The following is a 27,153-nucleotide window of genomic DNA, read 5'->3' on the forward strand; positions in this document are numbered from 1 at the left end:
CATTAATACCAGTTCACATGATCGTCATTAAATTGTGTTTTACTTTCAGAGGCAGCACCAGTAAACGTACATAAGACCGATTCGTTATCATCTGTAATGCGTCATGAGATCAGGTACTCTGCCAGCTTGTCTGTGTTGATAAAATGCGCCTATTCTCTGGTTCACTTTCTTCTACGACACGATCAACAACCACTTCGTCGGTCAAAAAGCGCTCGTTGGGTTCGGAATGGGTTCATCACCTTACCGACCAAGTCATCTAATTAAGTCTGTGATGCGGGCCTTCGCTCTGTTGGCCGGCGGAGACAAAAAATCATAAACATGCTGCTGCGCGTTAAGAATTTGAAATGACGAGCGAGATGCTGCAGTCCAGTTACAGCCACCGGTGCGATCAGATCCAGCTCGGTCCAGCTCGGCGATCGAAACGAACAACAAGTGAATGGTAGAAAGTGCCCACGTAGGGTTGATGGCACAGAAAAACAAAACGTAAAAAAAGGAAGAAAGAATCAAAGAAAGAAGTGTAGTAAGGTGAAGGCCAAAGATTTAATCGTCTTATTTCAAACGAAGTGAGTGATAATAAAGAAGCGAGGAATTGAAATCAAGTGTAAAGTAAAAACTTTCTAGAAGATAATATAACTCGTTCGAAAGCGCTAACAAAGTAAGTATGACTGGCGATTAGGGTTTCAAATATAAATACTTTTGTTTATGAATAAGAGAATTATACCAACACGAACCCTACGTTTTTTCGATGCGCTTCCACGATCGAATGAAAATGGGAATTTCGAACATTTTGCTAATCAATATTTCATGATTCCGTTCGGTTCTTTGGGTTTGTTTACATTGAAATTATTCCAAAACAAAACAGCTATGCTGCATTGCCAGACCAACAAACATGAGTCGCATTTCGAAGAAACGCGGTAAACATTTCCAACACATGTTTATTGTTTGACTGAGGCGCAAAACATGATGAATATCAATATTTCCTTTGGCATTAGAAAATAAATCGATACCGAAAAGATTCAAGCTTATTCATTGTTTTCCACATAATTGATAATCAATATGACATGACAACAAGTTTCCGATCGGTTTTGTTTTCGAAAACATATATTTTTTCCTAGCCAAACACGTCATTTAAGGCCAAGTCAGCGATGTGCAAAGTGTAGACTATATTTACAAACAACAAAATGTTTTTTTTTCTAATAGAATCTGAGTTTACAAAACCGTGGAAACATTTCAATTTCACTTTTCTAGCTTCCGGTGAAGTGTTTTCAACAATGCCTTTAAGGATTTTCTCACACGTTTAGATTGTTTTTTTTTTACCGAATCTCGGCAAAACTTTGCCGAACTTTGAAGGTCGAGTGCTCGGCAAACAATGAAGCGGATTCGTGCGGGTGATAAATTTCCGAAATTTTCATCGGTTTTGAAATAAAATTCACCTAAATTCATACATTTTACCGAAATGATTAGCATTTTGCTTTTCTCTATAGAGAGATGCTGGAAACCTCGACTTTCGATAAGAGCCTTTAGAGAGCTCTGGTGTTATGTACACACTTAAATTTAATTGCTGAAAAAAATGTCGACATTTGCACTGTCGTCTCGGCCAAATGTATATTCAATACGAATCTTGGAAACCCTCAAGTTGTTAACTGTCAATTATTACCGGACTTGTCAGTAGCGAGTTCGCTGTTAGCTCGATAAAAGCGATCAGAATTGAATCATGAATGGCCGAGTCGTCCATAATTAAACGTGGAGAGAATTTTTTCTTTATTATCGTACCAAATAAATATCACAAAAGCTAAGGTTGGGGAAAGGCGTCTCAATTATGCCTACAAAAAAAATGAAAAGCTAATCCCAGAAGAAAACATCACGGCTAAAGCCATTTTTTTCTAGGGCTCCTCAACACCTCTACCTCTTATGTATAATGTATATGAAAAATAGATAATTTTGGATTTAACTTATCTTTTCACGAAAAACGTTTCTCTTTCCTCCAATTCGCAACATCGACAAGCGACATCAGATGACAAGTGTCTCACCGAGTATCGGTAAAAGCTAACTCGCTGTTCGTAAATTCGGCAAACGGATGCACTGATTTCAGTATAATTTTCGTTTACTGCCAAACTTCGGCAAAAACACACACACTTTACCGTGATATCAGAAAATTGCATTAATGAATTTTGGAAAAGAGCATGTGAATTACTGCATAATCAGTAAAATGTCGTTTTGCAGTTCTAATTTGAGTTAAAGCTAATTAAAACTGATCGGAAAAAAGCGGGTGGGTAATGTCGCAGTCATAACTGGATGACGTGAATACAAATAAAACTGACTTACTTAATTCACTTTTCCAAATAAGCTACTTTTATTGCTTCGTTTCCTGAATTGTAACGGTTAATTAATACTTATTTTAATTACGACTTATTGACGACATACATATTCTAGCACCCATTCAAATTACTGGGAACAAAAACAGTTTCTTGTATCTACACCAGAATTAAAATTCTGGGCCAAGACTGAATTGTGGAACTGGATTCAAGAACTAACTTCGAAATCTCGGACAGGCTCAGAATTCATTTGCCAAATTCATGTTCGACGTTCAGATCAAATTTTCAGACAATAAATTTAGATCTAGAATTATGGAACTGAACTCATTTTCAGAATCCGTTCCGAATTTAGAACTGAACTCTAAACCTAAAGTGAATTCCGAAGCTGAATAAAGAATCTGAATTTAGTTTCAAAATCTAGCTTCAGAATTCATGTGCCGAATTTTGTTCCAGATTGCAGGTTCTAAATTCTAAATCTAAATTTTAGAATTAAATTCTGAAACTGAATTCAAGAATTAAATTCAGAAAGTTCAGAAATAACATTTTTCATAATCTGGATCTAAAATTCATATCCTGATTTTTTTTTCTTAGATTGAAATTCTGAATCAGGTTGGATTCGAGTCCCGAACATAAATTAAGAAACTAAATTCAGTTTCGAAGTCTGTTCCGGAATCTAGAATTGGAATTCATTTCCAGAGACATTGTTCTTAATTCTGAACCAGTAATCTGGAACTAAATTCTGAAACTGGAATTCAGTTCATAACTCAGGAGGACCAGAATCTAGGTTCTGAATTCAGTTCTAACAGATAATTAAAAATTCAGTGCTTTGCTGCTGTTGGTTGAAGGCGACTGCTCGCCACGACGTCCGAAATGCGAATGTGAGCACGACCTGAGTGCAGGGTTACCATATTCACATACTTTGCTGTAAAACTACAGATTTTTCAATCATCTGATTCTGTGTCACAGACCAACGTTTTTTATAATTATTCGTGACAGATTTTGCAGACGTTTCCCGCCAGATGGCGGAAGGATTTTTAATTTTGAAACACATATTTTTATGTGGCAGCTTTTGTCTGTGCGTTTGAGCCATTATACCCAGGGTTGCCACATATACAGATTAATCTGTATTTTACAGATTTTTCCGAAAAATGATGGAAATACAGGTTACAGATTTTTGGCCAGATTTTACAGATTTCTGATTTCTGTGATTAAAAAGTTCTAAGAAGTTCAGGTCGTCAAATGGTGAGATAACTAAGTCCTCACAAGTCCCTATCTCATGCCTCCCCGAGCGTCTATGATTAGAGTGCCTATAACCAGAGTGACGACATCTCATCCGTAATTTTGGCAACAATTCAAAACATTCCATTAGCTTTACATTGAATTGACAGGTCGTTTGCTCGTTTGGAACTGGGAGCTGTCATTCCAAACGAACAGCTGTCGCCACTCTGATTATAGTCACTCTATCTATGATGACATTTGGTCAATAGAACGGCGTCGACTGGGTGCTATCGCCTTCTGCGTTAGTAGCAGAATGAGAGGGTGCGAAATGGCTTGAAGGTTGAAGCCCATCCTAAAGTGCAATGTTTATCATAGTATATTACAACATATAATTCTGTTGTTTATTACATCATGTATTATTATTATTATTTTTATTATTATTATTATTATTATTAGAAGAGCGTAACTTACACTGCGACATTAACTGTTTTATTGTATCATAGCATATTATTTCATATATTATCGTCTTACACTATTTTATGTTATTGTATAATTGTATATTATACTGCATTGCATTATATCATATTATATTGTAATATATTATATTATATTTTATTATATATATTATATTATATTATATTATATTGTATTCTATTATATTATGTTATATTGTATTGCATTATGTTGTATTATATTATATCATAGGGTTTATTATGAGTAGTACTACGTACCTCTGCGCAAAATATAAATTTGTTTTCCTTATAAGTTATCATTTTTAAAGTAATCTTTTAACTAAATATAAAGGTCGTCACAAGATGAGCTTGGCCCTCACTGGTTCCTTTTTCATGCCTACACGTGTGTCTGTAGTGACAATTGGTCGATGAAATGCGTTGATGGCAGAATGAGATGATGAGAAATGACTTATAAATTCAAGTAATATAATATCATAGCATATCGCAACATATCATTTCATTCATTCTATTATTTATTATATATTTTATTGTACTATATTATATTGTTTTTTATTATTATTTTCATTACTATATTTATTGTTATTATTATTAATTTGTCATCAATAATAATAACATATATTATTTTCATAGATGTGGATATTATTATTGTTATTGAAAGAGAAATATTCTACTTCCTGCAGTATTGCGAAGATAGAAGAGCATAACTGACACTCTACATTAACTGTTATTTTATATCATGTTTTGTAATATATTATATTATATTGTATGACATTGTATTATATTATAATTAATTAAAATATATTATATTATATTATGTTATATTATATTATTTTGTAATCTATTATATCATTTTATGTTATATTAATTTCATTACACTATGTTTCATTGTATTTATCAATATAAAACATTTATCATGGGGACGTAAAGGGGAGGGAGCATCAGGGCATCGGACGAATTGATGACTGGACGAGGGATTGTGGATAGCCAGCCCAAGTCACTTGAAGGAAACTAGTTTCCTTCTGAAGGTTTGAAATGAGTCTGACGCGCCCTTCTCAAACAAACCATCAGGTGGGTTCAAGCATGTATAGCGATATGCTTCATCCATGCACTGGATATTATGGTTGGAAGAGCATCTTTTATTCCCGCGGAATACGAGTAAGTGACTCTACTTACATATCCGCCCAACCCTTTTTGTTCGCTTTTCGGTAACAGCTTTAGTAAGAAGGTGAATGGATGAGTCATATCGGGGCTACCCGCATCCACTGGCAAGTCCTTGAACTGATGGTGGCTTCAATTCACATCAAATTCACATCACAAAAGTTCTAAGAAGTTCAAGTAGTGAAATTGTTATCCTGATTTCGAGGACAGAAAAAGGTCAAATTTAATAAAAAGAGAATATCAAGGACGATAAAGACTACTAATGGTCTGTTTATGACGGTTACGATACGTGCAAATTTTTATTGCAAAGTTCTTAATTTTTTTCTAAAATTTCTTCTGATACGGGAGAGATACTGGTCTTGTTCATAATGAGAGGTAGTAGAGAGTCAAGACTGCCAATTACAGTATAATAAACGGAAGTGGACATATAGAAATTGTCATTTTCAGATTGGATTTTCAATGTCTTTCATCAAATGATCATTCCTAGATGCTCAAACGCAAAAACCACTTCCAGCATTGTTTTGGTTTCTTAAAATTATTTTTTATTTGGTCTGTACTTCCACTGGTTGCAGGCGACTGCTCGCCACGACGCCCGTAAGTTATACCTGTCTGTTGTTTGTAGAAGGTCCTTACCAAGACGTCTAATTTTGTGTGAAGCACAATTGAACAAGTCATCAAGTCAAGGCAAAAGGTGGTCATATCGAGCAAAAGTGAATTGATTTTGAATTTTGTATTATTTTTACACGTTTTGTACTTTGAATTAAGTAAAAGTAATTTTCCAAACTGAATTTATGGCCTTTTTAATTGGTTACACTTCGAGTGCCGGACCCTGTATTTCTGATGGCAGGGAGAAATAATTATGTTGTTGCATTTATTACAACTCGAGATATTCACGATTAAATTCTACGCATTCTTCCACAGAGCGAATTTCGAAGACGCACCCCATAATAAAGAACGATGTATTCACGTCAAAAACTTTTTACTGGATTTCACTGGAACCCGTTTTCGGCGGGTAAGGTTTTCTCAATGTTATTCAGCGAGGATTTAGAGACCGATAGTCCGTTCGCATTCTAAATTTTTTGCATTTAATTTTTTATTTAAAATTTATTTATTTTTTATTCAGGCCTATTTGCGTACAAGCTTTACGTGGCCGATTTAGCTGAGTTTTTAGATAATTTTTTTTGTATTGGATCTCGTTGTCATCCTTTTTCTAGGGGGAGAGCAGCTTCCATTTTCCTCCTGCGAGGATTGAGGGGCAGTTTGTTCGTGGTTCGTCTCGTCATCCATTGCCGTGGTATTGTTGATTTCGTTGCTAGTTGCTGTAGATGCGCCTTGTTGTGCATTGTTTGCAGTTGCTGGTTGGTTAGATGGTAAGCTGTTAATTGCAGCTGCTGTACTTTGTTCTATAGGGGTTACATTGGATGGTTTCGTTGAAGGGAATACTTCCCTGTTGTTGGTGACTGTCACAGGTGTACTGGGGTTGCTTGGGGCTGGTGTGAAGGAAGCACCGTTGTCCTTTGGTATGGTTGTCTCCTTGTCCAGTTTATCACATGGCTTACCGTAGTGAACAGCTTTTTGGCAATATTGACATGTGGCCATCTGATTGTCATAGGTAACAAGTGATTTGCACGGGATTTTTGTATCCTGACCGAAAGTTACATAAGAAGGTATAGGCCTCCTCAAGCGCATGCGTAACAAACGTACGCCATTTAGAATACCGGGGAAAAAATTCTTCCACTTTTCTTTTTCGATAGAGAGAATCTCTCCGTATTGGGACCTGGTTTTGCGAATATAAGGGTCGATGACGCTTGAGGGAAGATCATGCACACGCACTTCTATAGCACTATCTTCCATATATACTGGAATGTTGTACTTGATATTTTCATGTTTCGCATAGTGCGTATTATTATTGTCTTTAGCGAATTGAATTGCATCCAACTCTTTATAGAACTGGATATAAATAACATTATTTGTCTTATTGCATTGAAGTAAATGCACACGTTTAATGTCAAGATGCAGTTGCTCCTTAAGCAAACCTTCAGGTTCTCGTATCGATGGTTGAATTTTGCACTGCCTGAAGTCAACAATAATTGTATTCTTTCGTACCGGCGGTAGCTTTTGTTCGTTCGGTTCACTCATTTTCGAGGTCGTTCTATTGTTCACCACACAATACTGTATTTGTTTTTTTTCCGTCCCGAACGTAAGCGGTTTTGTTTTATCGACTGACTTGGATGAGATGTGAAACCGAACTGTTCGCATTTGAAAATAATAGGTGAAGTAGTTATTAAATGACGACGGACACGGATTTTTTAAACGGGCTTTCGAGAAAATTGCGTTGAAAGTTTATTGTCCATGAAATCGAAGGAAACAATTTCATTTTCTAGGAGTGTTATACCCTATTGCACTCGGAAAATAATATTATTCTTTGCATTTTGTTATGATAAATCATTTCAAGAATGTTTTGTTAAATTTTCTAGTTAATCGAAGCAAACTATTTGGACCTATGCGCCGAGCTCTTGCCTTTTCGCAGCATGAGATAAGCTCATAACTACCAGAGTTTTGTTTCGATAGGCTTGCAAATTTGACGTTATGTTCGTGAAATGTTTTACTATAAGAAAAAATATATGTTTTTTTGTACTAGACCCTTCAACTATGGTCGGAATTTTTGTTTTGGAAGATGAGAACTGTTGTTCGATAGTTGCATTGCCATTTTCGTTTTTGGTCTCCGGAGTATCTTTTTTGCAGTTTCTGTGCACATTTTACAGTAGTGAGCCGATTGTTAAAAAAAGTTAGTAAAAAGCTGATTCTTGTAGGTTACCAACGATTTGCAAGGTTTCAACTCACCCTAACAAAAATAGAATCACCTTATGTGCTTTGTTGAAGCGTATTTCATATACCGCATTTACGTCTAGATGCATTCGTTCTTTTTGAAAAATTTCAATTTTGTTTGCTGCTAGGAATCAATACAAACTGAGACGTTTGCAGATCGTATTTGCTCATTTCGAACACGCTATTGTTCATTGCACTGTATACTGCATTGGCTTAGTTTTTGTTGCCTCGACCGTAAGCGATTCGGATGAGATGCGAACACGAACTGAAAAGAAATCACATTAACTCTTTTTTTTTCTGCGAGTAAATTAACAACAAAACTATGTTTCCAGAAAACGTGAATTTTAATACGATTGCACAGTTCATTTCAAAAGTTTTCATTTATTCACATTCACCAATGATTTATTGTATGATGTTGATCAAAAAATGGATACGGGGAGACAATCTAATTATTCGTGAGTCGCTAGCTATCTAATTTTTTTTTCGGTATCTCGCTGGTATTGTTGCCATGCAATTGGTTCAACATAAGGCGCAAAGCCCATGGCAACCACCACCGCAATGGCACGACTGTAATCTGCATATATTTGTTTTGATGCCAATTTTTTGGTTCGTTAGCTAACTATCAACGCTTGTCAGATGTTGAATTTAAACAGTTTTCATAGCACGTTTTCATATGGCAGCACCATTACGAGTAGACGAGTGTTTTGTAAGAGCGTAATTGGACTACAATCCGGTACTCTCAATCGATTTTTTTTGTGTGTGAAGATTAACATCTCTCATAGGGAGCGGTGCGCATTGAAAAAGTACTATAACTTATTGAAATTTTAACATGTTCAACAATTGTTTTAGAACTATTATTTATGTTAGATATATTCGGAACGATTTCAAAACATATTAAAATTAGTTATCACTGTTATGTTTCACAATCCTACCGGAAAAACCACTGTAGAACAACTTTGAGTACATCCAAAAAAAGGGCAGCAAATCACAAATCATTGTCAGATTTTGCTTGAAGATTAAAAAAAATGCAGGAATACTACCATAACTTGTAAAATTGGTTAAAAAATCGTGCATTAATGATTCAGTTATTTTCCGTGGTATGTTCAGTTGATATTTATTGAGAAATCGTAGGATGAAATATCAAATCCGAAGAAGTGAGGTTGGGTTCCGTTTTCGGTTTCAAGTCAGCAGTGAGTTATGCATCCCAATGTCCCTAAGACCTGGATTTTGAACTTGGCTTTATAAAAGACATACTTCAAACTACTCAATTTCGAGGCAGGTAAATCCATTAAAATGTTCCGTAATATAATAACCGATCTCAAATTTATTTTGTTTACATTGTAATATAAGCATGTAACATTAAATCTTTCACACATTTCAGACCATGTAACATTAAATCTTTCACACATCCCCGTTCGACTTACGTCAGGCGACGGCTCTTATACAACCTTACGACGGTTCTCCTGAGAACTTATACACGTTTATAGACTCAGCTAGATTGCTGAATGAGTTAGTTCTGCCAGACCACATGGCCATGGCAATAAAGTTTCTAAAAACCAGACTGTCCGGAAAAGCCAGACAAGGCATTCCTGAAACAGTCAACACAATCGATAATTTGATACAACTAGTCGAGGAAAGGTGTAAAATCACGACCACCCCCGAAAGTATCATAGCAAAAATAAACACATTAAAACAGAAAAACTCAATAAATAGTTTTTGCGATGAAATTGAAACCCTCTGCACAAAACTCGAAAATACCTATGTCGAGCAAAATATCCCACTACCAGTGGCAAAATCAATGAGCACTAAGATAGGGGTAAACGCTCTAATAAAAGGGTGTAACAACACCGAATTAAAAATAATTCTCAAAGCTGGTAATTTCAGCAACATAAGAGAAGCAAACCAGAAAGCACAAGAATTGGGTACAGATGAAATAACCCACTCCCAAATAATGCACACACGTTTTGTTCAACAGCACCAACAACGTGTGAATAATTTTAATAGAGGGGCAAGACAATATAATGCACCCAGATATCCAGTGCAATACAATAGGTATCCACAAAAACAATTATTTCATAATAATAGAAGTAATTATAACCATAATAATTTTAATAATAATTTCAACCATAATAATTTTAATGCAAATAATCAAGAATTCCGGCATGAAGGTAATATGCGGAATACAACCAATTACCGTGGAAGACCCCGCAGAGAAGGTCAATACCACGAAAATTTCCGAAGGAACGGAAATAACAGAATATTATTAACCAACGAGGAACAGATGGAAAATGAAACATTAAATATAATACCAAGCCAGTACGAACAAGTACAAAATATTAACCAATACCCAACGAACCAAAATTTTTAAGAAAGACCTTGTATACCATGAATATACACGCCGCTAATTTTATCAAAGTAGGTATAAGAATGACAAATTCAATATGCACATTTATTATAGATTCAGGTGCAGATATATCAGTATTTAAAGCAAACAAAATATCTCCACAACAACCAATCAATATAAATAATAAAATTAAACTTACCGGAATTACCGATGGCGAGATAGAAACCATCGCATCGACAGAAACAGAATTAATATTTAACAACGAAGTTTCTATTAAACATAGATTCCACCTAGTAAGCCCAAATTTTCCTATTTCTACAGATGGCATCTTAGGTAGAGATTTCCTATCGGCTCATAAATGCCTAATAGATTATGAATGTTGGATATTAAACTTTACAATTAACAATATTCCAATAGCAATACCGATTCAAGATACAATCGATAAAAATTACATTATACCAGGAAGGTGCGAAGTTATCAGAATAATGCAAAATTTAAATATCAGTGAGGACATGGTACTACACTCACAGGAAATTAAACAAGGGTTATTTTGCGCAAGCGCAATTATTTCACCTCAAAATCAATTCGTAAAATTTATGAATACTACTGACAAACCTATAACTGTCAGCCAATCAGAATTCAAGCCAATTTTAGAACCTTTAAGTAAGTACACAATTTTGAAAAACAACATGTACAAAAATAACACTAGAAAAAACAAAGTCTTAACTGAACTCGATTTAAGCAATGTACCCACATACGCTAAAAACAGCCTGGAAAAATTAATTTCAAATTATTCTGATATATTTTGCTTACCAGACGAACCAGTTTCGTCAAACAATTTTTATTCACAAAATATTGAACTGAGCGATAGAGTCCCAGTATACATTCCAAACTACAAAACGATTCACTCACAAAGCAACGAAATTGCAACACAAGTAAACAAAATGTTGAGAGATGATATTATCGAACCATCCATATCACCATATAACAATCCAATTTTACTAGTCCCGAAAAAATCAGAAAACAATAATACAAAATGGAGATTAGTAGTTGATTTCCGGCAACTTAACAAAAAAATATTAGCCGATAAATTCCCACTGCCAAGAATTGATGCTATCCTAGATCAGCTTGGTAGAGCAAAATATTTTACAACTCTGGATTTAATGTCAGGATTCCATCAAATACCCTTAGAAGTAAACTCCAGGAAATTTACAGCATTTTCAACCCAATCCGGTCACTTTCAATTTAAAAGATTACCGTTTGGTTTAAATATCAGCCCAAACAGTTTTCAAAGAATGATGACAATCGCAATGTCAGGATTAACACCTGAACATGCTTTTGTATATATAGATGATATTATAGTAGTTGGATGTTCAATTCAACACCACCTTCAGAATTTAGAGAAAGTTTTTGAACGCATTAGGAAGTACAATCTCAAATTAAACCTCAATAAGTGTAAATTTTTTAATACAGAAGTAACATATTTAGGTCACAAAATTACAGACAAAGGAATACTACCGGATAGTAATAAATACGAAGCAATAAAAAATTATCCTACGCCAACAAGTAGCGACGACGTTCGAAGATTCGTTGCCTTTTGCAACTATTACAGAAAATTCGTCCCAAATTTCGCAACCATAGCCTACCCATTAAATCAGCTACTAAAGAAGAACCAGAAATTTTCATGGACATTAGAATGTCAGCATGCTTTTGTAACCTTAAAATCCTTCTTAATGTCACCAAAACTTCTACAATACCCAGATTTTAACGAACAATTTATTTTAACCACAGACGCCTCAGACGTTGGATGTGGTGCAGTTTTATCACAAATAATTAATGGCAATGACTTACCAATAGCATTCGCCAGCAAAAGCTTTACACCCGGAGAAAAAAATAAATCAGTAATTTTGAAAGAATTGACAGCAATACACTGGTCAATTAATTACTTTAAGTCCTACCTATATGGACGTAAATTTACTATACGAACGGATCACAGACCGTTAGTATTTCTATTTAATATGAAAAACCCAACCTCCAAATTAACTAGAATGAGGTTAGATTTAGAGGAATTTGAATTTAATATGGAATATATTCAAGGTAAAAGTAATGTTGCAGCTGATGCGTTATCACGCATAATAATGTCTTCCGATGAATTAAAGGCAAATAGTATTTTGATGGTTAATACAAGGTCAATGTCAAAAAAACAAGAACTAATAAAAAAGAAAAAAGAACAAGATAAATTAAATAATACCAAAAATACTAACTATAATTATAATTTTAGTAATAATCCTTGCATCAACAGTGAGCCTGATCAACTCTCTGTTTATTCAACGGAAACTCCTAGCGAAGTAAGAAACTTATTGAAAATGAGGTGTTTTTTCGAAAACAACCACATTATAATTGATACATATCAAGGGATACAAAAACAAAAACCGATGCATCGTGTAATTACAGAAATAAGAGATATCAGACAAACACTCGTGTTTGCAATCTCCAAATATGAAGAAGAAATGAGAAAATTAAAAGTTAGCAGAGTAGCAATCTCTTGCAATGATAAAATATTTGAAATGGTACCTATGGAAATGTTTAAAGGTCTCGTCCTAAAAACAATTAAAACATTACAAATTATTATCTACAAACCACCGAAGTTTATTAGTAAACCTCAGGAAATACAAACAATATTAAAGAATCACCATGAATTACCAACAGGAGGACACATCGGACAAAACAGATTGTACCTCAAATTAAGAGAAATATACACATGGAAATTTATGAAAAGTTCAATTGCTAATTTCATCAAGGCCTGTGAAATTTGCAAAAAGAACAAAATTATTAAACATACCAAAGAAAAACTACAAATTACTAATACACCTAACAAACCATTTGAAGTAGTGGCAATCGATACGGTTGGACCATTACCCAAAACAATCCATAATAATAGATACGCTGTAAGCATACAGTGTGAATTAACCAAATACGTTGTATACATACCTATTCCAACCAAAGAAGCTAATATCGTAGCTAAAGCGTTAGTAGAAAATTTCATTTCAACTTACGGTAAATTTCTTGAGTTAAAAACCGACAGAGGAACCGAATATAAAAACGAGGTTCTAGAACAAATTTGCAAATTATTAAAAATTAAACAAACATTTTCGACAGCTTATCATCCTCAGACAATTGGTTCTTTGGAAAGAAATCACAGATGCCTCAACGAGTTTCTGCGATCTTTTATCAACGAACATCAATCTGACTGGGATGATTGGTTACAATACTATGCATTTTCATATAACACAACACCACACTCAGATCATGGGTATACACCCTACGAACTAGTTTTCGGTGTAAAAGCCAGACTACCACAAGAAATTTATTCAGACAAAATTGAACCAATATATAATTTCGACATGTACAATAAAGAATTACAATACCGACTACACAAATCACACGAAATAGCAAACAAACATTTAATACACCAAAAAGAATTCAGAAAATCAACAACAGATCACCTATGCAATCCGATAGAAATACAATTGAACGACATAGTGTATCTACAAAACGAAAATAGACGCAAACTAGATCCATTTTATATTGGTCCATTTAAAGTTACACAACTTCAAGATTCAAATTGTGAAATACAAAATTTACAGTCAAAAGAAAAAAACCATTGTTCACAAAAATAGACTCATCAAAGCATAAAATACAAAATTGTAACATCAAACTTTTAGAATTAAGATTTAGATACCGAGCTTAACACCACGTAAAACAAAAAAAAAAAAAAAAGAGAGAAAAATCAAAAAATAATTGCCGTGGATGTAAGTGAAGTTTTACTCAGCTTCTCTGAGAAAAACTGTAAAATTCGGTTATTTTAGATATAAGAAAACACTGTAATATACATTAAAATGGTTAGGGAGTTCGAACGCAACAGTAAACTAATCCTTTAAAGCACTACAGAATGATTTCCCTTCGTTACATCATTCTTCCAAAAGGGGGATGATGTAATATGAGCATGTAACATTAAATCTTTCACACATTTCAGACCATGTAACATTAAATCTTTCACACATCCCAGACCATGTAAAATATTCAAAAGTAAATCTTTCCCACACTTCAGACCACACGCACTTGACAAATTTCCATAAAACACGTACTCGACAAATTTCCACTCGACACCAAGTCATGAAACCCAGAAACCCACTTGAAATATAAACTTCACCTACATAAGACAATTAAATTGTCAGCACTTACTTCAGCCCAACGAAAAATATCGCATTCATACGACAAGTATAAACACGGAAACTTAAGCATCAAATATCAACTAAAAACAATTCAGTTATGTCATTTCCCCGCTTCTCCACTTTCCACACCTCTACACCTCTCTCAAACAGTGCCATATGGCATGACCTAGAATAACAGTAACCCAGGAAAACACACTGACTCGAACCGACACTCACGAGAGTTAAACCTGACTACTCTCAACCTCCCCTCTCTGTATCACACTCACACACTTGTCTAGAAACATTACTCACTCTCTCCTACTCAAATACAATACAATGACCGAGACATGTCATTGGTTAAATCGGATTTACGCTGCGCGTTCTAACTCCTCCCCCCGGATTTTTAGCAATCCATACTGTAAAATTTAGTTTAGCTAAGTTAGGAGAGGATAGGATATAAAAAGGTGATTTTAAATAAAGTACAACAAGATTTCGTTTTAAACTTCAAACTGAATGTGTTATTACTAAAACATCTATCTTGCCTTCGATATGCAGTAACCAAGGTTATGGTGACTGTTATTCAAAATCAATAATATATCCTCTTGCGCTACCAGTTTTAAAAAATACACTAGCGTTTTCGATTTGACATTTCCAGTTACTGAGGGGTAGTTAAATTTACGATACAGTTTTGATAGACGAGTGGCAGGTTGTGTCGTCGGTTAGGCTCTTATGCCTTTTCCGTGAAAATGCAGGTTAAGAAATATTTAAAGGGAAATTTCATCGCAGCATTCGTTGTTTCCAGTGGTATTACGAGATTACGAAAAAAAGTATTAGTTTCGCCCTATTCCCTAGCAATTGAAACATCACCCTGTACGTTGGCATTGAACTACTATAACTTGATGCATTGACGCAAAATGTGGCAAATTTGTGGCAAAAAATGGTAACAAACCAATCAATAACTGTGGTCTCTAAAGCATCGTTTTTGCTTTTTAAAAGCTCGAATCCTTTCATAATTTTTTTTTCATAGAAAAAAGAAAAATCGTACATTAAAGTGTTCAATTAAATTTTATTATCAACAGTGCATTGATCTAACACGTAGAAAAATCCCGACTTTTTAACAACAAAACGGTTTGTTGCCCACCAAACCAATGAAATAGGGGAGACCGGGGCTAGTTGGCCGAATTGCCGATTGGCAGAATAGCTTTTCTGAAAAGGCTATTATACGCAGTGGTGACATCTATAATTATTTTGATGGAACATTAGGTCACCAACGTACCGACGTAATTTTGGGCGTTTCTGTGTTGTAGTTCGTGCAGGAGTACGTTTTATCTTTTTTCGGCACTGGTGAGTAAATTTCTGTTTTTGTAAAGTAATACGTGAAGCGTGGATCAGTTTATATTTGATTTCCAAAAACGTGGTGCCATTGGAAAGGGTATTCAAAACTTTGCAAAATGGTATATCGGTTTTCAGTATAACCTTACTTTAATTTTGTTAATCGTGATTGTTCTCGAAAACATTCATTGGGGCAGGTTGGCCGAGTTTTGTGCGGGGTTGGTTAACCGAGTTGTAATTTTAGCTTAGAGAAAAGTGCACTTGGATATTCGTGAAATGTTACCCTTTTGGGGCGGGATTGGATTGTATGTTTATATTGATGATTATATAGAAAAATATACATGAGTAATAAGTAATGAAAATAAATTAAAATTATTGACAAACAGAAATTAGAGATTAGAATCATTCAAAGTTAGAAATTATCGATAGAAAAGATGATTCCAATATTTTATGAATCAAATGCCATCAAAATTCTTAGGGCATATTCAATAGTGTTCTAGTTCTAGATGCATAACTTATGTCAGTTACAAAATTTTAAATCTGAATTTTATAACAAGAAAAACTGGCAGCCCCAGCAGTGTTTTACTCGTGTTTCAAATATACAAAAAATAGAACGGCATCGTAGACCAGTTTTAAATTTGACAGAAAAACTGGTCGAATAAATAAAACTAGAACGGCTTGCTGGGGATACGTTTGTTCCAGTTTCTGCTCTATTATAGATCTTCCATATAGAACTACTAGCTGCTAAATTTGTTCTTAGCATTTAGAGTTCCTCGGCTCTGGGGTTGGTTGACCGATTTTTTTTCCGCATTTGATTGTTAATAACTATTTTTCTGATTTTTATTCAGGAATGAAAAAAATTACACATGTGCTCGAGAGGTGTATCTTCATGACAGACCAAAGTGCTTATCAAAAAGTCTAACCAGAAAGAGTACAGAAATTCCGAAAGCGAAAATCGTCAACTAGCCCCGGTCTTCCCTACTTGTTTCGAACCGAGATATCGTAGATTCAAACAAAATATGCTAATTTTAAACGAGTATATGTCACTCGCTTTTTCAAAACTGTATCGCAAATTTAGCTACCACTTAGTAACTTTAATGTCAAAATGAAATCTTCTGAGAAATATTTTAATTTGGCAACCCAGACCGATAAGCTGTTGTTTCCCTCTTAGAAAAAAACGTTCAACGGTGGTCCTTCATTGGTCCAATTGGTTCAACGGAAGGCCAACACGGGACCTTCGTTTGCCGATTTTGAAAGAGACCGTTGTACCGAATGTCATATTTTTCGTTCAATAAACCCGGCAGACAGAGGTCCATTGTTGATCCATTTTTAATATGAGGAGTTGAAGCCCCGTTGAACAAGTTTTACTGCAGAATTTCTGAAGTTTTTACCACTTATTTTTTTAAACTAACACTACATACCTGCACAATACTTCTACGTCACGTAGAATAACAACAAATATTCTTTCTATGTAAAGGTAACACTTAATTTTCACACTATTTTTGCAAGAGGGAAAACAACAACAGCCCGTTTCAGCAAACTGAACGAATATTTCGTGCAATATGTCGTTCAACAAGCGCTCAAAGACCAACAAAATAGAACGGCCTGCTGAGAGGGTTTTCGAAAAACAGTTGGTTACGGTTTCTACACTTTAAAGATCTAGTCGAAGATGTAAAATAACATAAAAATACGCTGTTAAAATGAGCCCTGGTTGTAAGCAAAACAGTAATGCTCGTGCAGGGACTCTGACAGAAGAATGACGACTTGCTGCTGATTAGAAGTGGAAAATTGCGAATTAAACTGCCACTATATTTTGACTGGACTGCTACCAAAAAATCGTAGTGAAATCTTAATGAGAAATGTAAGGAATTTTACTGGCGGTTTCTATCCAAACAAGTTGACAAAAAGACTGGATTAATTAACATCAATTTAAAACCACTTTTAAGGACTTAGAACTGATACACTGACGAAAGTTGCATGTACCGGTCTACTGGTATGTCGTGTTACTCTTGACATTAGGGGCAAAATAGTAAAAATTTCACAGTGGAATTAGTTTTATTTTAAAACGATCTCGTTGAAGGGTTTAACTACATATCAGCAATAGGACGTCAAATCTAAATCCATCTGGGGTAACGGCTCCCTATTTCATCTGAGCTCCTATTTCCATCTCATCCCTTCACCTCATTACTTTGAACATGAATAATATTTTACAACCTACCTGAATCAAACTGTGAAATGTTTTAAAATGATTATAAAAGCTATTGTCACACTTTCCTATTGAAAGAAATGGTTTTAAGTTCTTCGGTGATCGTTTTTTAATTTAAAATAAACTCACTTTTCAATTTAGGACACATTTTTGTCTCAAGATATACAGTTCCTCATGTTCTACTAATCGATTCGTCTCAAAACATGATCACTATTTCGCACAATTACACTACCATTGAATGCTGGATGACTTCATAATTAGTAATGTTCACTTGCTACTTGTTTAATTAACGATTTAATACTTCAAAAACTACCCGACAAGCAATAAAAGTCTTTAAAAATATGAGATGAAAGTTTTTCACTTAGTTCACTTGATTGCGCTTTGTTTTCATCTCATTTGGTTTCGCAAACTTGTCAAGTTATCTCATAATGTTACAAAACAAAAATTGTTTTTCTTCTTCAAATTATCATCAAAAAATATGTTTTTGGTATCCGTGACATTAGTTTAATTATATTATTAATATTAATATTTCAATAAAACTGCTTCGGCTTCGAATATTACCAGAAAGAGCGTGTTAAATATTATTGAAATAACCATTGTGGCAAATCTAGTAGCACTGGTTTCATTCCGCTATCACTGCAATCAAATACTAATAGATACTCAGAGAGAAAAGTCTAATTTTTTAATTCTCACTTTTTATGAACCTGTCCAAGTCTGTATTGAATTTAGGAAATCTGTATAAAATCTGTACTTTGATATAAATCAGTATGCGAACGCAAAAATCTATACAATACAGATAAATCTGTATAAATGGCATCTCTGGCTCTGAATTTTGTTAAGAAGGGCTAATGCCTAAATAATAACAATCACATTTTTGTTTTTATTTAAAGTTCACCAAGTTAACTTTACAGTAAAATTTTAAATTTGAAGCGAAAGGTAACGGAAACGATCGAAAAATTTTTAAACGTTGAAATGATTTCAAACTGATTCTAATGATATCGTGTGTTGTCTCATAGTTGATATTATGCCGTTTTTAAGAAGAATTCTGACATTTTAAACCTGAGAGTGTAATAGTGGAATATTTTGTTTTGATTACCAATATTTAGGATGAATAAAGGATCAACGATAGGATGGATAAAAATCCATTGAGATGAAATTAGGAGTAGAGTAGTGAACACATCACAAGTGTTTTTAGCTGTTTTATGAATATTAGTTAAAATTTCAAGAAATGTGAATCAATTCTCAGTGTGGAGCAAGGCCAATGAAGCAGTAATATGAAAGAGTTATAGTGATTTTAGTGGCTAAATCGGGGTTTGAAGGCGACGTCCTTACAAATGAGATGAAATAGGGAGCCTTTACCCTATTTGAAGGATTTTCAATAATTTTCGCATTTAGAAGGCGTTACGTCATTCCGCACCCTCTAATTCTGCTACTAACGCAGAAGGCGACGGCACCAAGTTGACGCCGTTCTATTGACCAAATGTCATCATAGACACACGGGGAAGCATGAGATAGGAGCTTGTGAGCAATTAGTTATCTCATCTTCTGACGACCACTTTTTTAAAGTTTTCATTCTGCTGCCAAAACTGAGGGTAAATCGTTCTTTCGAACTGAGAACGAGAACTACATTTGCACGTCTTTAGAAACAAAGAATAGTATAAACTTACTTGCACTTGCAAACCTTTCAGTGGTTTTACATTATTTTCGGCAGTGGTTATTTATTGGAACAAAATTTTACCCATTCTACAAGTTTAATTGGACTATCCAGACTAGTTCTGGAATGGATGAAATATATCAATTTTCTGAATCGAAAATTTTGTATAATGAAACAAAAACAAAGTTTGTCTTTATTGCAATGCTTTTTGCCAATGAGATCATAGCAACCAGGAAAGTCTTGCTGGAAACAGTTTTACTGATAATTACCAAGGGGTTTTTCAATATTGTGGCAACTGGAGGTGACTCACTTATGGACACATTTCGGGAGGAATTTTGTTCGGAGTATCAGGTCGTGTCGTCGGTGAAACAGTCGTTTATTTTATGCTGTCAGCTTGAAAAAAAAATAAATAAATAAAGATACTACTGTTGTTATTGCAGCTTTACTACATGCCTTCTAAGAGCACCCTCGTGAACATACTCTGCACAAGGTCGTCAGCTTCTCAATAAATGCACCTGGCCGCTGCAACACTGCAGTGGGCAAGGGATTCGATAAATAAAAGAATTCAGAAGAGATGTAGAAATAAATCTGAAAACTAGTTCATTCTAACATGGCTAACCAGTTTCATAGTCGTGCCTTTTTTATCGATCCGGAACGAGAGACAAGTCTCACTACGCTAGATAGCAGATTCATTTATGCTTTATGGCGTATCAGATCTAAGGAATCACTGTTATATTAATTTTGATGAGAACTTTTCACGAGATATACTGATGTTACTCTGGATAAAGACTGTCCCAGAAAGTAAGGACGCACTTTAATTTCGCTGTAAATAATTCACAAGTGTTAGATATTCAAATTTTATTCGATATACTGATAATATTAAACTACAACAACAGAATATTATTCTCAACATTTGCCATTGTAGACTAGCTGGCGCACCTTCTTGCGAACGTTCCTCATAAAATTCCGTGCAGACTTCTTGGCGATAAGTTTTGACACTTTTTTCTAACTGTTGAAAGGTCTCGGCTGCCGAGACATGTTTCCTAAGATGTGCCTTCGTTAATGCCCAAAATTCCTCAATTGGTCGAAGTTGTGAGCAATTTGGTTGATTCATGTCTTTTGGGACAAAGGGACATTTTTGTTAGTATACCATTCTACCATTGATTTCGAGTAGTGGCAAGAAGCAAGATCTAGCCAGAAGACAACAGGATCCTTGTGGCTTCGAATCATGGGTAGAAGTTGTTTTTGTAAACATTCCTTGATGTATATTTCGCTGTTCATTGAAGCAGTGGTGATGCAGGGTTTCGAAATCTTACCGCAGCTACAAATAGCTTTCTTACCAAATTTTTCGACTTCAATCGATGTCTCGGACTAGTTTAACACTGGTCCTTCTCGCACCGCATAATTTTGTGGTCCCGGCAAGGATTTGTAATCGAGTTTCACGTAGGTTTCGTCGTCCATGATTATGCAGTTCAAATTTCCAGCAAGAATCATATTGAACAGCTTTCGAATCCTCGGCCTGATCGATGCTTCTTGTTTCGGACTACGTTTTGGTTGTTTCTGCTTCTCATAGGTTCGAAGATTCAAACGTTCTTTAGCACGAAGAACATCCCCGAACTGAAACCTCCTTCTTTTGCTCGAACGCCTCGAAGTATACGTTTATCCAACTGAGGGTTAGCAGACCTTTTTTTCGACCCGTTTTCGGTTTATCCTCATCGAACTTCCTGATTGCATTTCGCACGGCTTTTTCACTTACTCCTTCCATTTTTGCTATCTTTCTCAGTGACAGTCCGCGTTCTGTGCACCATTTGTACACAATTTTTCGACGTTGTTCTGCTGAAAGTTCACGCATTTCGAAACAAACTAATGAAAACGAATAAACAACTGCGCAAGTAGTTAGAGAAGAGTGTAAACATCAGGACGCAGCCATAAAAAATGACAGATTCTGAACCATTGCGAAATGGCAGCGGTTTTTGATTGCGTCCATACTTTCTGGGACAGTCTTTAATATACTAATTTAGTAGCGAATAAATGGACCCGGCCGATGACGCATCGGTCAACGGTATGATCAAAACAAAGGTATTTTTGAAACCGTCGTGCTATCGACCCCATACCGTATTATCAAGAATTAGTAATTAATTGGAATGCAAAACAAAACCTCTGAAATTAGAAAACTGGAATAGTTGGTGAGCATTTGTATCTGAAATACTCTGTTTGATTTACTTCATATCAATCGCTGTTATAAAACTAAACAGTTGTTGACTGCTTTCTGGTATTATAATTCACATAAGGACTGTCAAATTAACAGTTTTAATTTGCTTTAATTTGGATTACAAGCCGATTTTTCGAATCATCTCGAAATACCGTGTGAGCAATATTCATCAACTATTTAACCCTTTGCTCTGAAGCTAACTGAAAGCTATTTGAATTGCGACTCGGAACGCCTTCCAGCAATTTTTATCCGGAAAATTTGAAGTAATTTAGTTGAGTTCCCTTTCGCTAAATTAAGCCAACCAGAGCTTAAAATTGTCACGTATTCTCAATGAAAGAAACCATTCCAACATTCTCATTTTCAATGTTTTACTGTCTCATTCGTAAATGACCGACAGCAGAACAAATGAAGAGAGACGAAGCATTTTCGTTTCTCATCGAAAAAAATGAGAGAGCATAAATGCCAACGTCACTCTTTCCTCTGTTACAAGACGAAACCAAACTAACGTCTTCAGGTAGCAACAGCAGAATTTCAATTCTCATTCTTTCATCGATGTATTGAAAATATGTGACGCTTGGCTATAAAAAGCGACTAAAATATGGCAAATCGAAGTAATTACATCTCAGAACTTCTTTGGAAACCAAAACTACTGCAAATTCGAGCACCAACAGTTAAAACTTATTGTGAAATCTTTTTCTGTCATTTTCAATTCTCACAGCTTTGGTTGAATATCGACACTGCATACTATGGGCAGGGATGCCAGGTATTTTTTTTCAAAAATCTGTGATCAAACCAAAAACCTGTCTGTGAAAATCTGTGCCCGTTTACCCGTACCATAATAGCAGATCGAAATTATCAATTTGGTGAGCAAACGGTCTCACTACCAACACGCTCTGTACTTTTTGGTACTAAACTGTGCTCGATTTAAAAAATCTGTGAAAATCTTTGATTTATTCCAGAATCTGTGAAAATCTGTGATAATTTTTAAGAATCTGTCAATAAAATCTGAGTCATTTTTTAAATCTGTGCAGAAAAATGAAAATCTAAAAAATCTAATCTGTGAACCTGGCATCCCTGACTATGGGATTTTCACTGAAAACTGGAAAATAACTGATAGGGCAAATGAAAGAAAAAACACAATTTAGAAACTACTGTCCCGCTTATGTCATTGACTGGACATGGATTTCGTTCTCATAGTTTGCAAGCGAAGCTGAGAGTGACAGTAATTTCTTGTCATTTTCGTCTATTTTTCAGTCAATAAAAATGACTTTTATCAGCTCTGAAGCCAACATTTAACAAGGCCTTTGTCATTATTTGCAATAGAGCCGCGAGTGCATAAGCTTATTTTCAACGGAATGTTGAGTGTTCAATCCGTAGCTGCAAATCGCTTGCCAAGCTTATTATCAACAAACAGCAATGAAACTATCTTCGAGTCGTGAGCGCATAAGACTTTTTCCCGGGAAACTATCTAAATGCCATCTTTACATACGTCAACCACCAGTAACCGGTCTTTATAACCTCCGAGCTTGCGTTTTGGCAATTTTGCTCTATTTGAGAGTTCGGTTTGACTGCATGCAGAATAATAAACTTCGTCAGAATGGCTCTTGTTGAATATGGTGAATTGAGACTTGAGTCTGGAGTTTGAAATTAAACATCAAATAACAAATGTTAAATGTTAAACATGACTCGGAATGATTTGGCAAACGTTTGAATATGATGGGGAAAGAATGTTCAGAAAATTTCGACGCAGAGGAGCAAATAATCAGCATTGGTTTGGCGACTAACGTTTAACCTTTCCGGCATTTGTTTCTGATTTTGGGTACTGTCATCATTTAATAATCGTTGCAATCGAAAATCTGCTTGAAATCGATAGAGCTGCAGATGTTCAAAACCTGACCACTGTTTGGGGTTAGGGTCTAAACGATGAAAAATATCATCATTTTTGCGAATTTTTTCCAGAATTATCGTTCAACAAAATAAATTCAAATGTTTTGCATGATAAAAAGCATCATTCGAACAACATTTTGTAATTTTTTGACGTATGTATTGAGAAATAAGTCGGTGAAAAGGTATTTTCGAGAACGCTTCTTAAAAATCATGATTTGCGGTGTCCACTGTCAGCGCAGACTAATCAAAAGTGAACAAATTAAAGCAGCTTAGTTAGAGAAAAAGTTTTTCTAGACCCCAACGTTTCTGTTTGATTTTTTTTTAATTTTTTTAATTTTTGGTGGTTGTTCAAAGTGAAAACTACGATTTTTCACGATAAAATCCGCCATTTTGTAGCTGTTAAACCTCCCCAAAGTAACAAACAACGAAAAGAAAAACGTTGGGGTCTGGTTTTTTATATGTAGAAAGTGTTTGCAAAATTTGGAAAAAATTGGTGCATAAGTTTTTGAATGACGATGGACACGGACTTTCAAAACCTGCTCTCGAGGAAAACGCTTTTGAAGGTTTTTGTCTATGAAATCAATGCAAACAATTAATTACTCCAGGGAGTCCGTATGGTCTAACATTTTCAAAAAATCATATTTTTTCTTTTATAATTTATTATAACGAAACATTTCAAGAATGTTTTGTCAAGTTTTGAAGTCAATCGAAGTAGAAATCTTGGGCCTGTGCGCCGAGCTCTTGCTGAGATAGCCATAGATAATGGTCCATAACTTTCATAATTTCGTTCCAGGCTTGAGAATTTCACAGAAAATTCTTCAAATGTTTTACTATAAGAAAATATAAAAAAAATAATAAATGATTTTTCAAAAGTGTTAGACCCTACCCGCCCCTTAAGTTTCTAGAGAATACAAAAAAATCTGATGCCTCCAAAAAACGATCGCAGTAGGCGTGCGCGTCGGAAGAGAAGAATTTTCGTTCCCCTCAATTTTTTTCGAAATACTTTTTCTAATTTTTATAGTCTTCGTGATTGTGATTCTATGCTGAGTAGAAGTGAATTTTAGTTTCAAATTCACCTGGTTGCCACATTCATTGAATATGTCGTACCCCCATGGACCGGCATAGAACTCAAAGTGTGAAGTGCTAAATTGATAAGCAACCTGACGTAATCATCCGTTAAATTTATAATTTGGCCTTCCATAGTCTAATTTTGTCTAGAAAAAGAAAAACAAAGTAGTAAATGGTGGCAGTGTGTTATCACTTGAGTCTAGAAGAGGATGCGTTGTTGACCTTTTTCTACTCGCTGATCGCTTAATCTACTCGTCCAGAAAAATATACGACTACACTATCTGGCAACGATTTAGAAACTGCTCTGAGTTATGTTTTTTTCTAGAAATATAAAAAAGTTGTTTACCTCGGATCCCCTGAACGTCAAACCGAAATTATACAATAAGCATAATATTTTCAAGACTAATCAAATTGCTATCTCTGTTTGCCTCCCTTTAGGACGAGACGGTGGAATCGTCAGCTCTGAGCGACTTCCCATTAGCTCCAATAACTTCGCTGAAGGGGGATCGTCAGAATTGTTATTGACGTTTGGAAGATCCAGTTTTGTTTTATTTTTATTTTTGAGGTATCATCACAACGACACCAAAATGATGTCCAGAAAGCTGATAGATGAATCGGCGGGCAACAAGTTACGTGACACGTCCGATCAGTACGTGATCAGCAACTACGGCTACGGCAAAGATAGTGTCAAAGTACTGCATGTGGTACGGAATGGTCTTGTTCACAGTATTAAAGAGTTCGAGGTCGGCACAAAACTTAAGCTGGCCAGTCAAAAGGATTATCTGCAAGGTTCCTGTGATTATTTTCCTGTTTTTGATATAGTCTAATCAGTATCTTTTTTGCAGGCGACAACTCAGATATTGTGGCGACAGATTCTCAAAAGAATACCGTTTATCTGCTAGCTCGCAAGCATGGTCTGAAGTCTCCCGAAGAATTCGGCATGCTGCTATGTAGTCACTTTTTAGCAAAATACTCGCACGTAAACGAAGTTTCGATTCACATTGACGAATATCCGTGGTCTCGGATGGGATTCGGAAAGGGACCCTACCAGGACCTGCATAATCATGCCTTCGTTTTCACACCTACCGCGATTCGCTACTGTGATGTGACCCAGAAACGTGGTGGTAAGTTAGGCCCGTCTATTGATATTCATTATGATCAGAGTGTAATCATCGTTTCTGTTGCAGACCGTAGTCCCACCGTAATCAGTGGCCTCACGGACTTACGGGTTCTCAAAACAACCCAATCGGCATTCGTAAACTTTGTCGACGACGAATATCGCTCACTGCCGGATCAGCACGATCGTATCTTCAGTACAGTGGTGCGATCGTCGTGGCAATACTCGACCGTTCAGGATGTGGATTTCGACTTCTGCTGGAACAAAGTGAAACACTGCATCCTGGACAACTTTGCCGGCGAAACAGTCAAAGGGATCTTCTCACCAAGTGTTCAAAATACTCTGTACCTGGCGGAGAAGCAGGTTCTCCAAAGTATTCCGGAAATTTCGTCCATCGACATGACGATGCCGAACAAGCACTACTTCAGCTTTGACTTCAGCAAGTTTCCCAAAGTGATCAACGGAGACGAACTGAAGGAGGAAACCGTTTTCCTGCCAGTCGACAAACCGGCGGGCATTATCTATGCGCAGTTGGATCGTAAATCGACAATGAAAAGTAAACTTTAGTTCTATCATCGATCTATTTTTGCTATGATTAAGTTTCTACGATTATATGTTAAATCTGAAATAAAAAAAAACCATGAACTTTTTTTTTCTAGAACCAAAACTGATTTTGAAAATATGTGCTATTACAATATTGGTATTCTGTACTCCCAGGAACTCACTCTTGACGAATAGTTGCCGAGGACAACTGGCTCCAAGTCGAAATTTTTGGTTTTTGGTTCTATTTCGCTATGTTAAGCAGTGTTCATATCTTTCCTAATGCTGTAGCACCAAAATAAGTTAACTGTTTCGTAAGTATATAATCAAACTATCATAAACAGGATTTATTTCCTTATGTAATATGAGCCTTTAACACTAAATCTCCTCACACATTTCAGACCATGTAATATGAATATTCAAGACTAAATCTTTCTCACACCCCAGACCACACGCACTTGACAAAATCCCGTAAAAGCACCATTCCACGAAAACCTAGAAACCTACATAAAATAAATACATTACCTACATGAAGGCAACTAAAATATCAACACTTGCACTTTACGCTGATCCAAAGAAAGAAACT

The 27,153-nt window shown here is 35.4% G+C and overlaps 1 protein-coding gene across 2 annotated transcripts; it reads left to right on the top strand.

Moving 5' to 3' along the window:
• The first annotated feature begins 351 nt into the window (after positions 1–351).
• On the top strand, positions 352–26,677 carry LOC131431889 (uricase). Of its 2 annotated transcripts, none has more exons than XM_058597836.1 (4): positions 352–655; positions 25,349–25,699; positions 25,756–26,034; positions 26,098–26,677. In XM_058597836.1, the coding sequence occupies exons 2-4, from the start codon at positions 25,498–25,500 to the stop codon at positions 26,592–26,594; spliced, it is 978 nt and encodes a 325-aa protein (XP_058453819.1). In that variant the 5' UTR covers positions 352–655; positions 25,349–25,497; the 3' UTR covers positions 26,595–26,677. The 2 variants fall into 2 exon arrangements, with proteins under 2 accessions (XP_058453819.1, XP_058453820.1); XM_058597837.1 differs by lacking the exon at positions 352–655 and adding an exon at positions 24,055–25,007.
• The last annotated feature ends 476 nt before the right edge of the window (positions 26,678–27,153 follow it).

The sequence above is a fragment of the Malaya genurostris genome, chromosome 2, assembly GCF_030247185.1.
Source record: "Malaya genurostris strain Urasoe2022 chromosome 2, Malgen_1.1, whole genome shotgun sequence".
Classification (NCBI taxonomy): Eukaryota; Metazoa; Arthropoda; class Insecta; order Diptera; family Culicidae; genus Malaya; species Malaya genurostris.

What these genes read in the sequence shown, in the direction of transcription:
- LOC131431889 (XM_058597836.1), top strand. Translation starts at nt 25,498, where the DNA reads ATGATGTCCAGAAAGCTGATAGATGAATCGGCGGGCAACAAGTTACGT. An exon ending in TCAAAAGGATTATCTGCAAG is followed by an intron (nt 25,700 to 25,755) that starts GTTCCTGTGATT and finishes TCTTTTTTGCAG; the next exon opens with GCGACAACTCAGATATTGTG. An exon ending in TGTGACCCAGAAACGTGGTG is followed by an intron (nt 26,035 to 26,097) that starts GTAAGTTAGGCC and finishes TTTCTGTTGCAG; the next exon opens with ACCGTAGTCCCACCGTAATC.